Here is a 21047-nt window from a genome sequence, read left to right as displayed (position 1 = left end):
ATATCCCTTCATATGTGTCATATATATATATCACTCTATATATGCCATGTAAAGGTATATCACCATACATATATGATATATATATATATATATATATATATATATATATCATTATATATGTCATATATATGCATATCAATATGAGTCATATATATATGTAATTATATATATGTCATATATATATATATATACGTATATAACTATTTGTATGCCATATCTTTTCCCCTATAACTTTATTATATATTGATTCCTTGTTAGTCATATATACATAATTTTATACTGTATTGCAGCTATTATGGAGAGAGGATACATTTTTTTTTAAATTTTTGATGTTTTTCTGAATCACATTTTTACTATTTTAGAAATCTTTTTCTTTTTTTTTAAATAACAAAAGTACATCTCTCTGCTGTGTTTCTGAATCACTTTTTTACACTTAACTCTAATTTTTCAAATTTTATTGGTAAAACTTCTTGGTACTTCTGCCATATTTTTTACATTGAACATCGTTAAAGCTAGATTTGCTATTAATGTCAATTTGTTAAAAAAATTTTATAACAAAAAGCAGTTGTTGGCATTTTGTTTAATCAAATCCTTTCATTTGTAAAATTCTTTTTTTAAATACGTTTAATTTTTAAGATTGACAAAATTTTAACAAATCTGTTTAGTTTCTTTATATATTTTAAAAAAAAAATCTATGTTTGCATATTTTTTCTATTTAACTTTAAATCAAAAAAGAATAATGGAAATCTACTAACAGTTTTATGTTGTCTTGTTTAAATAAAAATTCTTCAACACAAATAAAATGAGTATTTTTCTTTATTTTAATTCGTCATTTATTTATTACAGTCATCTCTTAACATTCTTGTTTATTTTTTTGTCTAAAAAAGGGTATGGAATGCCTATGGCGATTAAATTCCCTTAAAATTGGTGACAAACTCTGAACGTGCAATATTATGTATAATTTTTTAAGTATACATGTTAGAAGCAGATGCAGTTAATTATCTGTCTATCTATCTTTCTATCTCTATTTTTCTATCCATCTCTCTACAGGGCTCTACCTTGCGAGTGAAATAGTTGCATTTGCAAGTGATTTTTCAAAGTTGAAACTAGAAATAATGAAAGACTTATCTTTTGGCGATTGTATTTCTTTTTTTATTTTTATTTTTATTTTTTTTTTTTACACAGTGGTCACCACTTATCAAGGCCCGGAAGCCACTCAGGGATAAGGGTTATTGCAAGTACATTACGTTAGTGTGGAGATTTGGTGAAGTGTTTACTTAAGGAGGCGGTTCATTAGGAATTTGTTAAAGTTGGACTTGAACACATCCAAGTTGTATTCAGGTGGGAAGCAGGCAGATGAAACAGAGTTCCACAGGCGTGCAGTTCTAAGAAAGAAGCTTTGTTCATGGAATCCACGTTTTGATTTAGGCACAGATAAAGAGTGGGGGAAATTTTCCACAGTGGATTCAGCTAGACGGGTGTTTTTCGTGAAAGATTGGCGAGGGGGGACCAGAGATTGGAGTTCAGACGAGCACCTGCCATGGAAATAACGATAAAACAAGGATAGGGTCGCAACGTCTCTTCTGTGGGAGAGAGGTTGCAGGGTAGAGAAAAGGGCATCCCCCTACTAAGCCACGAAGTCTATTTTGTACTCTGTCAAGGAAGGATAGGCTGTTTTTAGCAGCTCCTGCGCAGATATGGCAGCAGTATTCCATCCTTGGATGTACTTGGCTTTTATATAGATAGAGAATTGCATCAGTAGTGAGATATCTTCTGGAGCGGTAGAAGGATCCCACCATCTTTCCAGCAACCTTGGCAGCAGACTTGATGTACGTGTTCCGTTTCGGATCAGGAGTAAAGGTCAAACACAGAAGCTTGTCAAAACACGGGGCCTCTCCCAGACGAGAGCCATCCATCCCAATTGATGCCAGTTGAGGATTGGAGCGTTGAAGTTGTAAGGATAGGAGTTTAGTTTTAGATGCATTTCACTGACAAAATTCCAAAGCTGGGTAAAAAATATCTTTTCAATTTTTTTTATATAAAACAAAGTTAAAATATTTAAACAGTAAAAGTTTAATAGAATACTCTTTTTTTTAACGAAAGCTGTTTAAAAAAAAATATCTGAAGAAATTAGAATGTATATACGTTCAAGTATCAACATAAAATTTGTTGTATATTTAGTATTACACTTATTTAAAAATATACAGAAAAATCTTTATGATGTACATACTCGTCACAGAACGAAGATGTCATATTCTTAAAATTATGTGGGTTTGGCTAGTAACTTTTCTATTTGGCTAATAAACGAAAATATTTAGTTTTTAAAGGCCAACTAAAGATAAGTTTGTCCATAGAGCCCTGATCCATCTATCTGTTTATCTATCTATCTTTCTATTTTTCTATCCATTTATGTATTTATCTATTTTTCTATCTATCTATCTGTCCATCTGTCTATTTTTCTATCCATCTATATAATTATGTATCTATCTAGCAGAGAGAACAACGGATTTAATCATGGGGAATATTAAGTTGTGCCAGCGTACAAGTGCAGAAAGGGTCATGAAACTGGGTAGCCATTGAACTGCACCAGAACTATGTGAGCAGAGACCACAGGTGACATGTCAAGTGTTCCGGTTTGAGCAAGTTGAGTTAAGTTTAGCGGGTTGGAGCCTGGACGCCAAACGAGCAAGATGGATTAAGACGGTCTCCCCATGAGGGAGTTGACAGTTTCAAATAGAGAGCTCACGAACCAAAGTTTGTTGGCCACTTCATTTCTGCTGACAGGATGTCTGAGAGTGACTAAAAAAAATATAAAAACGCACATGGTGTTGGGTCCATGTCTTGAAGTGTCTTTATGACAGCAGGCTCCAGCTTCCCCAAACACGTTTAGCGAATCTCTCAGAAGCAACCAGCAGCAGACAGGTATGTTGTCATGTGTATGAGTATATATGTTGGCATGCACGCACCTATAACACTAGTCGAGTAACGGGCCGTTAAGTAAATAGACATTAAGGGATGTGAGGACAATAGTCCGTTAGATAACACACACAAATAAGAACATTAACAATTTATACGTACAAACACACACACTAATACTATTGGATAATAACTGGGCAGAAGTAGTAAGTTATCTGTGTGTCTGTCGGTCTATCTTTAAAGCAGTTCTAAATGAGTAAAATTAACACTTAGCCATATATCCAAATATATATCTATGTCTTTGGGAAAAATATTCAAATACTAGCGGGGGTACCCGGCGTTGCCCGAGTGTTTGTTTCCGGGACGGGAGGGGGGGAGTTTTAAAAAATGTTATGGTAGGTAAGTAGGAAGGATCAAACCCAGAGTCATGAGTAAAAGTAGGAAAATAAAGTGTGAAAAAAAAAAAAAAAAAAAAAAACATCTGCAACGTTAACAGTTCGGCCACCAAGAAAAGTCCATTCCAGTTGTTTAGGAAAAAAAAAAAAAAAAAAAAAAAACGACTACGGTAGGTCGGCGCGAACGGGAAAATATAATGTGAATTGTCCAGCACGCTAACCACTACGCCACAGAGCACTGCAGCTTAGTTTAGTGATTTTAAATAACTTCACATGAAAGAACTACGAAACCAAACCGGTGTTCTCTTCTCAACTGTTCCTTGTGAACGATCCCCAAACGGTGTTAAGTGGTGGCAGGGGGGGGAGGAGGAATTTATTAGAGAGAAAATATTTTACCACTTCCATTGATCTTAACCGATTTTGGCCGTGACTTCTCAGCAGAAAAAGTATAGAAATCTAAGATTATCGAGGAATTTGAGAAATAATAAGCCTATAACACACCTCAGATATTGTTCTGCCGTTTGTGTATATTATCTTTGCATGAAATATCTTGATTTTTAATCCTATTAAGGTCAAAATCATACGGGGAAAAATGAGTTCATTTTATTAATATTCAAATATATCTATGTTTATGGGGAAAAATATGCTTATACAATTATATTTCACCCTTTATGCCGATTCTTTTATTTATGAAGCTTGATGTATGTTAAATATAACTACAGAGCATATAGAAATAAATGACAAAAAGTCTATATTCCCAATTTCAAGACGTTTATCTGATCGTTTATTTCTTTCAGTATATTAAAATGTTCAATTCTTGACAGCACCTGTTTCGTATTGCAGAAACAATTTTTTATTATGTCAATTTTTTAATATTTTCTGACCTGACTCATCAGAAGAATAACAACTCATTAATTTTAAAAGAAAATAAAATGAATATGCGCATGATTACATAAATCCGAAAAAAAAAAAAATTGGTGAAGTAGTTGTAATTGTGTTTCATGATATTTACGCCATCTTTGCTGTTGTGTGTATATATATATATATATATATATATATATATATAAGTAAATTCTTGGTACAGCAAAATGGAAGGAGAAATTTCAGAGGAAACATAGTTTAATTTAAATGAAAGAAACAAAAAAAACGGGCAGGTGGAGTTAAAATTTCCTTAAGGCCTTATCGTCTGACCCTCTAAGAGGAAACGTCAGAATGATAAATTAAAAGCTAAGAATCGAATGAGGAAAGAGGGAAATTGGTTTCAGTTGGAAAACCAGTGAGAGAAAAAAAAATATATATATATATATTCGTATATTTTTGCAGCAAGTCATTATTCAAGCATGTCTGATTGACCCCAACAGAGTTATTCTTTTTTCCGATTTTTCTGGATATCTTTCCCATTCGCCGAGCGGTCTTTTTTATTTCAGCTGACATGTTGTATATAATGACGCCCAAAAATTGTTGTTCAGCCATATTCTTCTCAAGCGCTTTCTATCGGTGCATTCGATTATCATCAGGAGCGATTGTTGTTGTTATCGTTTTATTTTTCTTTGAGGCTTGGTATATTTATAAATTTTTTTTCTGTTGGTTATAAAGGTGGGTGCAGGACGGTTAGGGGCGAATTATTTTTATGTATAATTTCAAGTTTATTATTTTATAGTTTATTTATTTAGTTTCTTGTTAGTTATTAGATACTGTTAGTGTATTTGTCTCGGTATTAAATGAGATCTTGTTAAAAAGAGGCTGTAGTTTTTAGATTAGTATGTATGTATATGTGTACATATATATATATATATATATATATATATATATAGAGAGAGAGAGAGAGAGAGAGAGAGTAAAATAATGTATTTGAGTATCGAATCTCAATTTTATTCCAGTTTCCCTTCTCTTTAAAGCTGTTTTGTTTTTTTTCTTGTGTTTATATTACGCTCTTCTCTTTTGATTTATATATATATATATATATATATATATATATATATATGTATATGTATGTATATATATGTATGTATATATATGTATGTATATATATATGTATGTATATATATGTATGTTTATATATATGTATATATATATATATGTATATGTATGTATATATATGTATGTATATATATGTATGTATATATATATGTATGTATATATATGTATGTTTATATATATGTGTATATATATATATATACATACTATTTAATTTAATCACAAATTAATATATAAAGATATCATTTTATGCATAAATTTTCAGTATTTACTTCAACAGTGCTCAATGCACACATAGAGCTTGGCAGTAAGTTATGAAAATATATATGGCAAGTAAGCCACACAGAATATTCCACCTTTCATTCTCATGAGAATTTGTCAGCCATAAGCCTGGCCAATTTTTCATGAGAAACAAATGCGGCATATTCTGTGTAGCTAAATTGCCATATATATTTTCATAACTTATATATACATATATATATGAACAAATGATTAATAAAACATGTTTTTTGGTTTATATATATATATATATATATATATATATATATATATATATATATATATAAGAATGAGAAAGAAGGTTTTTTTTTTTTTTTTGAAAGTTCTTGATTTTTAATATAAAAGAGAGCAAATAAAAACCAAAATTCATTAAAATTTTAATCATAACATATTAGTTTGCAACCAATTTACATTAAAGTATTTTTTTTTCTTCTATGTAAGCCTTTTTTTAAATTTGAAGAAAATCTCTAAGTTTTGAAAGCCAGTACAATGCAGGATTCTTTAAAAAAAAAAATATATTTTTGGTGATATGACACTTTTCATAAATAAAATCTGTGTTTTTCTAATCATTTCTTATGCTACGTAGTCACCAGGAAAGTAAAACTTGTATGTTCTTTTAATAGTCCTGAAAAAGATGTAATATCACTGAAAATTTGATTATAAACAAATATTTTTTTTATCTATTTGCGGACTGTTATCCTCATCTTCATAATTGCTGTTGTTTTCACCACGTTTAGGCCAACTCATCCTCTGGCCTTCTTCAGGTGATTAACTCCAACAGTAATTACTGCCTTCCATAGTTGTTGGTGTTTTACCACGTTTTTGCTCAACTAAACCTCTGGCCTGCTTTGGGTAGGATTCAAACCGCTACTTTCATACAATGCTCACCTGGAACCATAGAGATTCAACGCCTCTATCCACTGCGTCCCCCCCCCTCAAAAAAAATCCTGATATGTATTGGCTTTCTAAAATTACAGATTTTATTTAATTTATATTTGTTTTTAAATCAGATCAGCAATATTTAAACTGCAAAATATTATAAACAGCTATATATATATATTTTTGGAGCACCATATATATATATATATATATATATATATATATATATATATATATATATATATATATATATATATATATATATACGCCAGGCACCGGCATCATCGAGTGTCAATTACCTGTTCGATTTTATGCATCAATCAGCTCAATTTCCTCAATCCCATTCTCTAGTTTCCGAAACCCAGGAATTTTTTCTTGTGTCAGTTTCACGCTCTGCTCCACTCCGTACCGACACTTGCATGAACCCTGGCAGATGAATGTGGCGACATCATCATTCACAGTGAACCCATTCTCCTCATCGAAAATGTCTGTTACATCGACTGAGAATGTGCCAGTAGAGTTCTTGCTGCGAATAACAACGTTGATTTGTCCACTGTAATGAACCGCCATTGTGAAAGTGCCTGCATATTCTTTCTCTACGATGACTAGGTCCGCCTTTGTCTTGTAACCGCTCGGGACACTCACCTGAAAATAGCGAATAATTTTAAACGTTACATGAGAAAAATATTTCAAGAGAAGAAAACAAAAAAAAAAAATTTTTTTGTAATATCGAGTGATTGTAGAAGGAAGCGAATATAAATTTCAATGGTGTCTTTAGATTCCTTGAAAAATTTTACTCATATTGAAATTAATTTGACTGTTGCGAACCTGTCTCTGCTTTATCATTATTTTCATAGCAAGCACTCGTCTGAGCTCCAATCTATGGTCTCCCTCGCCAAACATGTTTAGCTGAAACTACTATCAATAATTTTCCCCACTATTTATCTGTACCTAAACCTAAGCGTAGATTCCATGAACAAAGTTTCTTTCTTAGAACTGCATGCCAGTGGAATTCTTTCGTTTCCCTGCTTTCTAGCTGACTACAATATGGTCGTCTTCAAGTCCAACGTAAATAAGATCTTGAGTAGCCGTCCCCTTACATAACCAATTTACCAAATTTCCACTACTACGATATCGTCCCATTGACTACTAATCCTTATCCTCGAGTGGTCTCTGGGCCTTGATAAGTGGTGACTCCTTTGTAAAAAAAAAAATGAAAAAAATATGTTCCAATAGTTAACATCGATTTCTATAACACGCAAACAAATAAACATTGATTGTATAATATGCAAGGTGCCTTTATAAGTTTTGAGACTTTTTCGTATGGACACTTTTATTGATAATACACACATGAAACTCTAACTCCCTTTGAAGTAATCTCCTCCGGCTGAAATGCACTTGTTATACCATTCCAACAACATCTGGAAGGTGTCTTGTGTCAATGACCCTCGTCACAGCCTCTTTCATTTCCTCAATTGTTTCATAACGACAGTCTCTAATATTTTCCTTGAGCTTAGGGAATAACAAAAACTCACAGGGAGGAAGGTCTGGACTATAGGGAGGATGAGGAACTGTCTTGATGCTCATCTTGGTTAAATAGTCTGCGACAAGGATGGAACTGTGGACTGATGCATTGGGACCAAGTGCATTCAAATTTTCCACATCTTCAGTTCCTTGCAAATAATTGTGTGTACAGTTCCCACACTGACATCAAACTGTGCCCTTATTGTCTCTATAGACACACGACTGTCTTTATCCATGTAATTCATTATTTAGTCAATCAATTCTGGTGTTCTGACTTCCTTACTCCTCCCACACCTCTCATCACAAACTCTCTGCCTTCCTTACTGATGCTTGATTCGTGCAAGATGGTCCAAAAGCAGTCCGAAGCGTTCTATATGTTTTTTTCCAAGTTTAAACAAAATTTGATTGCATTTCATTCTTCTAAAGTGCCCTCATATCTAGAATGCATTTTTGAAATTAACCAGCTATTAGGCTTTAGTAGGGTATTTTTCAGTTCCTGCTGTAGCTGTTCATTTGAACCTGAAATCACAAAAATTGGTCAGTTATCTCATAAGATGTATAGCAATAACATACTCAATTTTCAGGAGTCTACAAAAATTTTAAATGCCTGAACAAAAAAGTTTCAAACTTATTGAAGGCACCTCATATATATATATATATATATATATATATATATATATATTTATTTTTTAAATATAATTATCCACTGACATGTGTTTCGTCTACGACTCATCAGAGTGGCTGAATCTAGCGAGATTCGAAATCGGGACCCCCACGGTAATGAGCCTAAACCCCTTACCTCTGACCCATCTCGCACGACCATCTGGATGTATTGGGGTACTAAATTGGTTAAAAAAGGGAAAATTATTCCCAACTCGCATTTAGGTAAAAATGCACTTTCGTAAATAACTGAATTCATTCAAAACGTATCGCTAAAACCAAAACAAACATCTAAGTAAATTGCGATATATCCAGACGGTCATGCGAGATGGGTCAGTGGTAAGGGGTTTAGGCTCATTACCGTGGGGTCCCGATTTCGAATCTCACTACATTCAGCCACTCTGATGAGTCGTAGACGACGAAACACATGTCAGTGGATAATTATATTTTAAAAATAATATATATATAATATAATATAATATATATATAATATATATAAGTGAGAATGTGAGACAATTCTCAACCCATATATTTAATGAATTTTTAATTTTCACACTTGAAATTTGGTATATAAGGTATTCAGACATGTGGAAAACTTTTTATTCAGTTTTCATCTGGAAAAAAAGAGCTACTCATGGGTCAAAATTGAACAATTGGTACTTGGGAGTCGCCGGATTTTTATGTTTATAAATCGTTTCACGAATGCATATTTGTGGTTGTGAAACTTGACGGATTCGTTATGTTACGAATAAGTAGGTTTGAAAACACTTTGTAAAGATAGTGTTAAGCTGGTTTAATGGTTATCGTACTTGGTTCACTGTCTTTAGGTTTTGATCTAAGCTCGAATATTTATTTTTTTTTACTTACAAGAAATTAACTGTTTCGACAAAATACCAGAATGCTTGCATGCACACCTCTCATTTTCTGTATGAATTAAAATATAATATTTATGCATATTTGACGACTGGGCCACGCTGGGCGGCCTGCTAATTATCATGAAAGAGACAAGTATAAACAGTTAGTTAAGTACGATAACCATTAGGTCAGTTTGACATGATCTTTAAATAGTGATTTTAAGCCTACTTATTCTTAACATAAAGAATCTGTCATGTGAACCATTCACGCATGTGCATTCATGAAGCAGTTGACAAACAGATAAAAATATGACGACCTCATGTATTAATTTTTCATTTTTGACCCCTTAGCAGTCCCTTTTTCTAGATGAAAACAGATTTCCTCATGTCCGAATAACCTATATAAGAAATTTCAAGTCTGTAGATTAAAAATTCGATGAGTATATAGATTGGAAAGTGATTGGAAAGTGTTCTCAAACACTCACAAACACACATTCTCACTTTCACTCCTGGGCAACATTGAGTGACCTTGCACATTTCAATATTGTCAGATTGAAAAGAAACAAAGAAATCTACAAATTTCTTAAATATAGTGAGAAACACATATATAATTGTTCATGGAGATATTCAAATAAGAGGTGTGACCTGTGACCCTGCCAGCATTGTTTGCAGCTGAGATCGCCGAGATAAGTGGATAGTGCGATCGATGAGACTGTTGTTATTAGAAGTTGTTTTCTAGAGTCTGGAAATACTGACAGCTGATTTGAGAGACTAAAGAGGAAACCATGGCTATTAATTTAGAATAATATCTATGTAGAAAAGAATAAATACAGTTATTTATTCTTTCTGTATATGAATGGGAGGAGTAAGCTGCAGAGCTAAGCAATATAAGCAAAAAAAAAAAAAAAAAAAAAAAAAACGCAAGTTAGCAATTTGCTTATGCTCCCTTAAGGAATCCACGTCGTTCTGAGATAGACACCGGACTTAGGATTGCTGTTGCCAACTAAAATCGTCCGGACTTTGATCAGGTTGTTCCTATTTACAATGCTTCCCCACGGGACAGAGTTAGACACCAGGGTTGTTTTATAACGTGGAGAAAAGGAAAAAAAATAAAAATTGTCTCAGTCGTGAAGGATTTCTCCTCCACTGACAGAGAACAAGAAATTGAAGTGCAACATATGAAGAACAGATACTACACTTTGAGGTATTTATTTACTCCCTCACCGAGCAAATTAGGCACAAGGCCGATTTTTAAAGTGAGGAGTGAAGGGGAAATGGGGACCAACTCCCCGGGGAGTAGGGGAGCTGGATAGTGACAATTGGTATGAAGGGTTGCCCCCACAATGACCAAGGTCTTATATGTGGGGTTTCCCCCCACATATGGTCTTTGCTTGCAGTATCTGCCGGAACAGATACTACACTTTGAGATATTAAATCTTTTATTCATGTTAAAAAATACAGTCAAAATCAACGATGAACAAAAAACTTAGGCACATGGCCAACTCAAAAGGGGGGATTTTGGGGGTCGTTGGTCATCCTTGTCACTCCAGAACTAAACAAAGTCAAAAGTTTCTCCCAGCTAGTATCTTCTTTCACCATAATACCGCATTCACCCTTTCATATTGGGGGACGTCCTAGTAACTCCCAATTTTTAAAACATTTTTTATTGACGTGTAAAAACAAAAAAGATAACAATAAAATGGTACAATAATTCATTTTTTTTTTTTTTTTTTTTTTTTTTGATCCTGGCCCGAAGGCCAGGTTTAGGTTGTTTGTCGACAAAAATTTTTTCAATCTTTTTATATTTTAAACTATTTTTTTAGTGTTGTCTGATCAACAATTATTTTTTTAATCTACGACAAAAAAATTGCGGAAACTTAACATGTTTTACTTACCTGGTTATCAACGGCCCAAACCATCTGTTGCGTGAAAGTGTCCTCGTTCATCTTTTCCACCGTCATGTCCCTCTGTAAACCGGCCCCTGCTTCAATGTAAGGGGCGGTCACTTTGAGACCAATGTTGTTACTCAAACAATATGCCTTGCTCAGATTGAAAGTGCACGTGGAGCTGGTTGTCCTTTCAGTCTTAAGGGTGTAAACCTATAAAAGAAATTCATATTAATTAGCAAATTAAATTAAATTAAATTTAATTAAATTAAACAACTGTTTATCCCCCCCCCGACAGTATTAAGAAGTAAAAAAGAGGGAAAGCTATGACAAAAAAAAGTAAACAAGTTTATCAGCAGAACAGTGGAGGCGAAGTTGTTCACAAGGTACACAAAAGCCATCTAAAATAGGATTGTTAATCAAGGCGTAGCGGAAAAATGTCCGGACAGAAAGATCGATAGATTTAGAATTAGTTTATCAATTAGCAAATTTAACAACTGCATACACACTATGTTTTTCAATTTTGTACATTTTAACGGCTACTTTACCGGCTCATAAACCAAATCAAACTTGTTTTACAGGTCAAAATACCATATATATCAAGTTTCAAGTTTGTATACTATACATTAACAGAGTAGTTTGATAGAGACCTTTTTTTGCATAGACAGACAGACAGGCAAGGTAAACTTCACAAACATATGCACACACACATACATACATTTATGTATATATATAGAGAGAGATTAAATAAGCCCAAGAGACATATGAAACAAAAATAAAGTAAATAAGTTTATCAGCAGTACAATGGAGAGAAAGTTGTTCACCAAGGTAAGCAAAATGTATTTAAAATAAGATTGTGTGACAACGGTCCTGGAAACAAGCGTTCAAGGGTTGCGTGTGCGTATTGTACAAAATTCATCTTTTTGATGCACAGTCGTTTGAACGTACGGCTAATTCACATGCCAGTGTGAAGAAAGTAAAAATTTTCCACGAACGTCGAAACAGGAAAAGAAAAAGGATTGTGGTTTTTGCGTGTGCTGAGAACATTGCAAGTTGAATAAAAAACATTTAACATTATTCGGCTGTTCAAAGACAAACTTTAATTTCAACACTTCAATCAAGGTGTGGCGGAGAAAAAGACCGGACAAAAAAACTAAATATATTTAGGATTAGTTTATCAAATTAAACAACTGTTCCATCCACAAGTGTTCAGAAGTAAAAAAAAAAAAAAAAAAGAATGGGAAAAATATAACAAAAATAAAAGAAAATGGGTTTATCAACAAAAAAATAGAGAGGAAGTTATTCACCAGGGTTCACAATGGAAACAATTTTAGATTTGGCACCGAGATTGTGAACAGTTTGCAGTCAGTCTTGGGTTTGCGACAGTTTGTGGACAGTAGTCAATCTAATACAGTTAAATGCAAGCTATTGCTCGGGGCAGATCGAGTGGAGCTGACGGCAACTTATGAACATGGTTGATATTTACAGAAGGTGTTTATTTACGGGGGGGGGGCTTTATTTTATTTTTTTTAATACTCGTGTAGCCGTGAGCAACCGCTCTCCTTGACAGTCGCCAATATGAAAGACGACGACAAGTAAGAGAATAATGGAGCAGGGGACCATATGGTATCACACAACTCCCATAGACAGCGATTAGCTAGGATATTTTTCTCCCTCCCATTGTGGAAGGATGTGACACGAGACCAGGAAAGTATCATATGAAAAGCAAGAACACTAGATATAAAGGATTTTGGCCTGCAAAAACTACATGTACAGCCTTGTCAGTATTTCTCAGTAGGAATACATCAGGCGATTAGCAATAACAATTGTCAGTATTACTCAGTAGGAATACATCAGGCGATTAGCAATAACAATTGTCAGTATTACTCAGTAGGAATACATCAGGCGATTAGCAATAACAATTGTCAGTATTACTCAGTAGGAATACATCAGGCGATTAGCAATAACAATTGTCAGTATTACTCAGTAGGAATACATCAGGCGATTAGCAATAACAATTGTCAGTATTACTCAGTAGGAATACATCAGGCGATTAGCAATAACAATTGTCAGTATTACTCAGTAGGAATACATCAGGCGATTAGCAATAACAATTATCAGTATTACTCAGTAGGAATACATCAGGCGATTAGCAATAACAATTGTCAGTATTACTCAGTAGGAATACATCAGGCGATTAGCAATAACAATTGTCAGTATTACTCAGTAGGAATACATCAGGCGATTAGCAATAAACAAAGCTTTTCAAATAGATTAGAAGTTAAATCTTAGGAACGTGAATCTCCTAAAACTGCAGAGAACCATACAGACCTACCCTAGTCAATAGGGAACAAGCTATTTCGGCAATGATGTCTTTGGGGTTTTCAACTAATCTCCGACATGTGTCATTGCAACATTAAACACTTGTCTAAAAAATCCTTTTTAAGAATCAACTGGATTAAATTTAAGATAACGATAAAAATGAATCTACTAATTTTTAAGTTCTGTATGATTAAATATTTAGAGGATTTGTATACACCAATTTGTTGAACCCATGCGTACGACAGACGCTTCACACTGTAATTGAACATTTAAATCTTATTCAACCTCGATTTCCATTCTCTGATGGTTACTTACCTGGGGTTTATTAGTGTTATTTTCGAATGTAGATGAGAATAGAATGCTGGCGCTGGGTTTTTTGTAATCATCGCTGGTACAATATTTCACATCGTCATGTCGAATACGGACACGTTGCCAACTAATATCTGAAGGGTAGATCTTTTCAGCATTTGGAAATTTCTTTTTTCTTAGTCCCGATTCTGTGACGTAATCGATGATAAGCTTGTCGAGGTCAACTAGTTCGTTGTACACCATTTTCGTTTTGGAACTTGATTCTTATTTCAAGGTAAATCACTCTGCGAGGAAGAAAAGAAATGAAATGATCAGATTATTATGCCAAGATACTAATACCGTAACACTTTAACGTACGTACGTACGTACGTGTGTCACGGTCTCTAGATTATTAATTATTCGATCGGGAGATCCTATTTATTAAAACGGAGAATGAAAGGTGATAACTAGGACTCTGACAACAGCATATTTTTTTTCATTCTTTTGACTCTCAAGTGTATATCCAACACAGTAAGACACAGTCAATCAACCGAGAACCACATCAGTCTATATAAAAACATATAAGATATTAACCGATATATACTCAAGAGTCATAACAATGAAAAGAATATGCTGTTGTCACAGCCTGGTGATAACATACTATGAATATTAAATTAGTATATAGATACGCTAATATTCATAGTCTATTATCACCTTCAATCCTTTTTTTTATAAATAGGATCTCCTAGTCATCGAAGAGGCAATGTAAAAAACAAATAAATCAATGAAAACAATGATGTCGCTTTTGGGTCGCACGTAAAACTAAAGTATACCTTCTTAATCTTCTGGATCCTGGATATAACCTTAAACTAAATCCGATGGTGAGGCCCCAGCTTGCGGGCTTTGGGGATTGTGGAGCTCCGCTTTAATTGCCATTGCTCCCAGGTCCACTCTGACCCGGAGTGGTAGTACTTGTTAGGGTCCCAACTATGGGTTAAATAGAAACCGACTTGAAAAGAAAATATTCTATCAAAAAAACTATTCTTCAAAATCACTGGATTCGGCATTAAATAACCTGAAAAGGGTTGGTATGCCGTAAAACAAAAACAACCAACCAAATCTTTTGGCTAGGATGCAAAGGTAGTATCTGTTGTATCTAAAGAGGGTATAATGATATCGTGAGGTTTCCGTTCGCGCTTGGCGTCCATACAATGGAAAGATGTCAAACATTCCTATAAGGCTATTGGAGATAAAACGTAATAACCAGATATATTCTGACACTACATTAAGTAGATTATCTATATTTTAATAGGATAGCGCGCCTGTTATTTTCTGTGTCACGCTTGCATCCGGGTCGTTTAATTGGTATGTACTTCCATTTCTTGTAATAAATAATTTCACCAAGAATTCTTCATAAGTTTTGGTTTTAAAATTTTTTGCTTGAATATTTCCTTTTTACCTTTTCCAATCTCCACATTTTTTTCTTTTTTTTTTATAAAAGTTGTATGAGTTGAATTCATATATTTGTCTTTGCATTGCGAGCGCTTTCGACTAAAACATTTTCGTCGTCCTCAGGCAAAATATGTCATATAGGGTCTTAAAATTAGTTTTAATATAATAATAATAATAATAATAATAATAATAATAATAATAATAATAATAATAATGATAGCAATCACAACAATCATATTGAAAATAAATATAAAATAATGATAATAATTATAATAGTAATAACACCGATAATAATTATATAAAAAATATCTATCTTATATAATAATAATAATAATAATAATAATAATAATAATAATAATAATATTGATAATGATATGATAATTATGATAATCATATGAAAATAATTATGATAATAATGGTATTATGATAATAACAACAACAATATTATATATAATAATGATGATAATAATAAGTATACATATAAATAATTAATAAACTTATTCTTGCATTAGAATCTGCTGCAAAAACAAAAGCCTCAATATAATAGAGAGAGAGAGAAAGCAAGTAAGATAAAATTATGACAAAATAAAAATTGAAAAAAAAATTAATTTTTTTAAAATTAAATTTTCACCCCACACAAGATACGTTGCTACTTTGACGTAGGGAGCTACTATCAGGGACCTAAGTTGCAGGGGTACTATGTAAGGAGTTTAGCAGCAAGATGTCTGTTCACATTACACTTGAACTTATTGTCAGTACAATTGGGGAAGCAGAAAACCGGAAGATAATTCCAAAGTCCTGCAGTTCTGGGTAAAAAAGCTATTAGAGTCAAAGGCGTTCTTACATCTGAGAATCTCAACTGTCTAGGGGTGGGACTTCGCTGCTTGTCTGGTTTGTCGGAAGTATTTTCATCGAAGGGATACAAGGGCTTGTAGTTCATCAGATCATTTACCATTAAAATACTTGTAAAATAGGTAGAGAGATGCAACATTTCGCCGGAGGGGCAAGGGCTGAAGTTTAGATGACAGTTCGGAACCTATTAGGTTGGCGACTCTTTTTTTAGACCCTGTCCAGGAGCGAGAGACTAGTAGCAGACGCACCAGCCCAAATGTGACAGCAGTACTACACACATGGGCGAATGGTGGCTATGTAGAGGTACAGGATACTTTCAAGCGAAAGTAACTTTCTAGCCCGATAGAGAGAGCCCACTTTCTTTGCAGCAGCCTTAGCAATCACAAAATTTACTTATCTATAAAATGTTTTGATAAATATTGTACTTTGTTCATTAATTTATCAAGTTTATTACACATGTTTATGTGTATGTGTTACATGATAAGGGCTGACCCCTTTTCATGTAATTAAAAAAGTAGGGAATTAGTTAAATGTAAATATGAAATAGGATAGCTAAGGATTCGAACTTGCGAAGCTAGATTTGGAATTGAGAATTCCAATCATAAGTTAAAATAAATACAGAATGTTATCTAAATAAGGAATTGCAATTGTTTAGCTTACATATCTGTATATGCAAAAGGAATGTAATTATGAAATTTGTTTCTGTTAAGGAATTTAATTGTCAATTGAAATTATAAACATATTTTGTAAAAATGTTATTTGAAAAATAGGTTACTGAACTCGGTGTCATGTCAAGTTTGGCAACGTGACGCATGTCATCCAACGTGCTTGATGAGCACATGTTTAATCATGCGATGACGTGACGAGTTCTCAACATAGGTAGAGTTTTTAGATGCAGTCTGGGAGTCTGGGAGAAGAGTCGGAGAGAAGCAGAGAGGTTCAGACCGAGTCTCCGTTAGAACCAAGACACCCTCTAGAAGTGAGAGTGTTTTGGAAATAACCATGTAAAGAAACTTTGAATTCCTCAAGCGAAATCATGGACCGGTCATGAAATAAAGGATGTCATCATCTTTGTGTATCTGCGTCTTCGTATTGTGATTCAACAGAAAAGGTATTGTCCATTTATATTATAAGAACTTTGTGAAAATCATCATCTCAAAAATAGGTAAGAAATATATGTATCAATATTTATAGAAACCCTCACGTTCATACAGAACTGTCTCTCTCTTTATATATACCTGTTAATGTCTCCATCTCTTACAACATGAACATCTTAAGACATATGAACACTAAACACATGAACACGCCTAGGACTGTCTCTAATCTCTCACTAAGACTCTCCTAAGATGAACAACAATAACAATACAGAATATACGTCATAATAATACCACCAGTATATAATATACACAATATTTGGTACCTTCTAAAAATAAGAATTACATAATATCTCTATGTGTGGGTCTCCGTGTCTTTATCTCGTTCTATCCGTCTGTTTGCTCTTTGTCTGACCAATGTATTTTGTCTCTTGTGTTATTTTCCAGTTTTAGCATTCGAGTTGGCCACCAGTTCATTTAATAGTCATTGTCCGCTGTTGAAATGGTCTACCGGTATCGGTGATTGTCAAAATCAATAGGCGATCAACAGACGTTACCCGCGTGTCTATATTTCATCCGGTCAGTTTCAGAGCGGACATTAGCTGTCAGTGTGATAGAATTGGACATTTAGCAGCGGTGTCTCCTTTGTCCATTGTTCATATCAAAGACAAAGACAGTTTTCTGTTGTATTTGAATAAGAAAAAAAATCAACTTCTGTACAAAAACGAGTATACGATGCAAGACATCTTTTTATTAACGATTCACTCGAAAATGATGGTTAATGAGACAGAGCGATTGTCACGCGAATGATGCATATTATGAAAGGAATGAAAATTATAAATTGAATGAATAAAACTTGATTACTACTGAACATAAAAATCGCAAATATTTGTTAATATTAGATTTGAAGGCGGTTATGTTATAGTTATATGCAAAGCGACATTGAGTCTGGTCAGTACTAAATGGATGACCATTTGGTAATACCAGGTGCTGTATGTGCTCTGAAGACATGGAGACTGATGAGCACTGCCAAGATATTGCTACATATTTGGTCCAGGCAACGCCAAGTTCTCTAGGCGATTATATGATGGTCGTTATTGATATTTGTAAAAATAGAAATAGAAAGAATATTATCAAGGCGAATTGTATTTACATACAAAATTATTCATGTTAAAAAAAGTTCATATGAATGTTAACTAGTTTCATAACTAGCATAAACAAATATGCGTTACGAAGGTGGATCATCCGATTTGTGTCTTTAGTCACGTGGAGTTGGCGTAGCAAGACAGACGTAAGGGAATTACTTCAATACCCAACGTGTTAGCGGACAGACGGGGATCTAATGCTTTTAGTTTTAGACTTGACGCTCGTGGAAATCAAAGGTGCAAAATATCAAAATCTAGATTATACAAAATGTGGTCAAACTGCAAGAAAGAACCCAGCATGAGAATAAATGATCATATCCCTATATAATTAACGTCTTTGTATTTCTGTTTTCAAATGAAAAGCATCTTTAATTTCTGGGAGAAGAAAGACACTTTGTGAAGGTACGAGGTGCCTTCAATAAGTTTCCAGATTTTTTTCTACGGCCATAAATAATTGTCGTAGACTCTTGAAAATCCAGTATGTTATTGCTATATGAGATGACTGACCAATTTTCAATATTTCAGTTTCAAAGGAACAGCTTCAGCAGAAATTGGAATACACCGTAATACAGACTGATTGTCACAGCTGGTGAATTTTAAAAATGCAACTGAGCGTGAGGACACGCTAGAAGAACGATATGCAATAAAATTTTGTTTTAAACTTGAAAAAAATGTCACAGAAACGTATGGAATGCTTCGGACTACTTTTATACCATTTTTCATGAATCGAGCATCAGTTTTTGAGTGGCATAAGAGATTCGAAGAAGGCAGGGAGTCTCTGGGGGATGGTGAGGTGTGGCAGGAGTAAGGAAGTCAGAACACCAGTTGATCAGCCAATAAATGAATTTCATGGATAAGGACCGTCGTGTGTCTATAGAGACAATAAGTGCACTGTTTGATGTCAGTGTGGGAACTGTACACACACGAGGAACTGAAGATGCGGAAGATTTGTGCGAATTCACAAGTCCACAAACCCATCTTGTCACAGCTTAATTTGACCAAGATGGGCATCAAGATAGTTCCTCACCCTCCCTATAACCCAGACCTTGCTCCTTGTGACTTTTAGTTATTCCCCAAGTTAAAGAAAAACATTCGTCGTTATGAGCCAATTAAGGAGATAGAAAAAGGTTGTGACGGGGGCCATTGACACGCCCACACAAGAGGACTTCCGTAGAGCCTCCCAGAAGTTGTTGGAAAGGTGCAAGTGCATTGCAACCGAAGGAGATTACTTCGAAGGGAACTAGAGTGTCATGTATGTATTATCAACAAAAGTTCCCATAAGAAAAAAGTATGGAGACATTGAAGCTACCTCGTATGTGTCTTTTGCTGGTGACCCTACCGACAATATTATCCGCGCCTTTGATAAAATCTGGCTGTGCAAGTTGTTATTGGTAATAGATATATTTGTTTTACTCATATTCACCCCTTAAAAAGCCGCCACTTGGACGTACAGCCAGGGGAAGCAGGCAGCAGGAAGGGAATTCCAAAGTCTAGCTGTTCGAGGGAAGAAACTATTAGAATAGAAAGCTTTCTGCCACTTAGGGACATCAACAGTGAAGGGGTGAGATCTTATTGCTAAGCGGGTCTGTCGAGGATATGTACATCGAGGGGGTACAAGCGAAACGAGTTCATCAGAACACATTCCATTAAAATATTTGTAAAACAGACACAGTTATGTAACATTGCGGCGATGGGACAGGGGCTGAAGCTTAGTTGATAAAGTGGGACCGATTAGATCGATAACTCTTTTTTTGGACTTTATCTAAGAGGGAGAGACTAGTGGTAGATGCACCAGCCCAGATGTGGCAACAGTACTCCATGCATGGGCGATTGATGGTCTTGTAGAGGTACATGATACTCCCGGGTGTGAGTAGTCTTCTAACTCGATAGAGGGAACCCACCTTCTTTGCAACAGCCTGTGCAATGTCCTCTATGAATTTGTTCCAGTTCATATTGCTCCCGCATGTTAGCCCGAGGAGTTGGAAAGTAGTATTCTCAGCTACAATAGAAGTTCTACGCACATTCAAGGAACTAGACGATCACATAATGTTAAAACACACACACACACACACACACACACACACACATATATATATCGACAAGTCACAACGTGAAACAGACATCAGTTGTTTTTATATACACTGACTTGCGCAATATGACACTTTTATTGCACAAGAAGAGCTATATGAAATAATGCAGCAGTTCCATGCTCCCAGAGAGTTCAGGGACTCTTCCGTGTTATAATATGCAGAGAAGTAGTCCTATGGCAGCGCATTCCAAAGACTGGAACTTCTTGAAAAAAATTTATAAGTTCTTTAAAATGGCTAACATCCATCTTGCTGTGAATAACTTAATAGGGTTACTTTAATGATATGGATTTATTCATTATCATTTATTAAGGTTGGTTATTCTTATTTCAAACTTGTTAAGATTGATTTTACACCCGGGGTTGTGCTTCCGGAAATTAGATCTTACAAAGCAATTATATTAGCAATATCAAATAGCGTTCGGGGACTTGTTCTGT

General features: G+C 34.3%; 1 protein-coding gene across 4 annotated transcripts in view; it reads right to left on the bottom strand.

The window, feature by feature from the left end:
• Window positions 1–284: 284 nt before the first annotated feature.
• LOC145247550 (uncharacterized) overlaps window positions 285–21047 on the bottom strand; it is a 94980-nt gene continuing 74217 nt past the window's right edge. For all 4 annotated transcript variants that reach the window (XM_080109394.1, XM_080109393.1, XM_080109392.1 and 1 more), the window contains exons 2-4: window positions 14008–14285; window positions 11380–11583; window positions 285–7091 (exon numbers count right to left, since the gene is read on the bottom strand). In XM_080109394.1, coding sequence (XP_079965520.1) covers window positions 6756–7091; window positions 11380–11583; window positions 14008–14244 — 777 coding nt within the window. In that variant the 5' untranslated portion in view covers window positions 14245–14285 and the 3' untranslated portion in view covers window positions 285–6755. The remainder of the gene's footprint in view (window positions 7092–11379; window positions 11584–14007; window positions 14286–21047) is intronic.

Source organism: Euprymna scolopes, chromosome 25, assembly GCF_053919585.1.
Source record: "Euprymna scolopes isolate OS-2025 chromosome 25, ASM5391958v1, whole genome shotgun sequence".
In the NCBI taxonomy this organism is placed as follows: Eukaryota; Metazoa; Mollusca; class Cephalopoda; order Sepiida; family Sepiolidae; genus Euprymna; species Euprymna scolopes.
The sequence above is the reverse complement of the archived record's forward strand: the minus strand, read 5'-3'. Positions and strand labels throughout refer to the sequence as shown.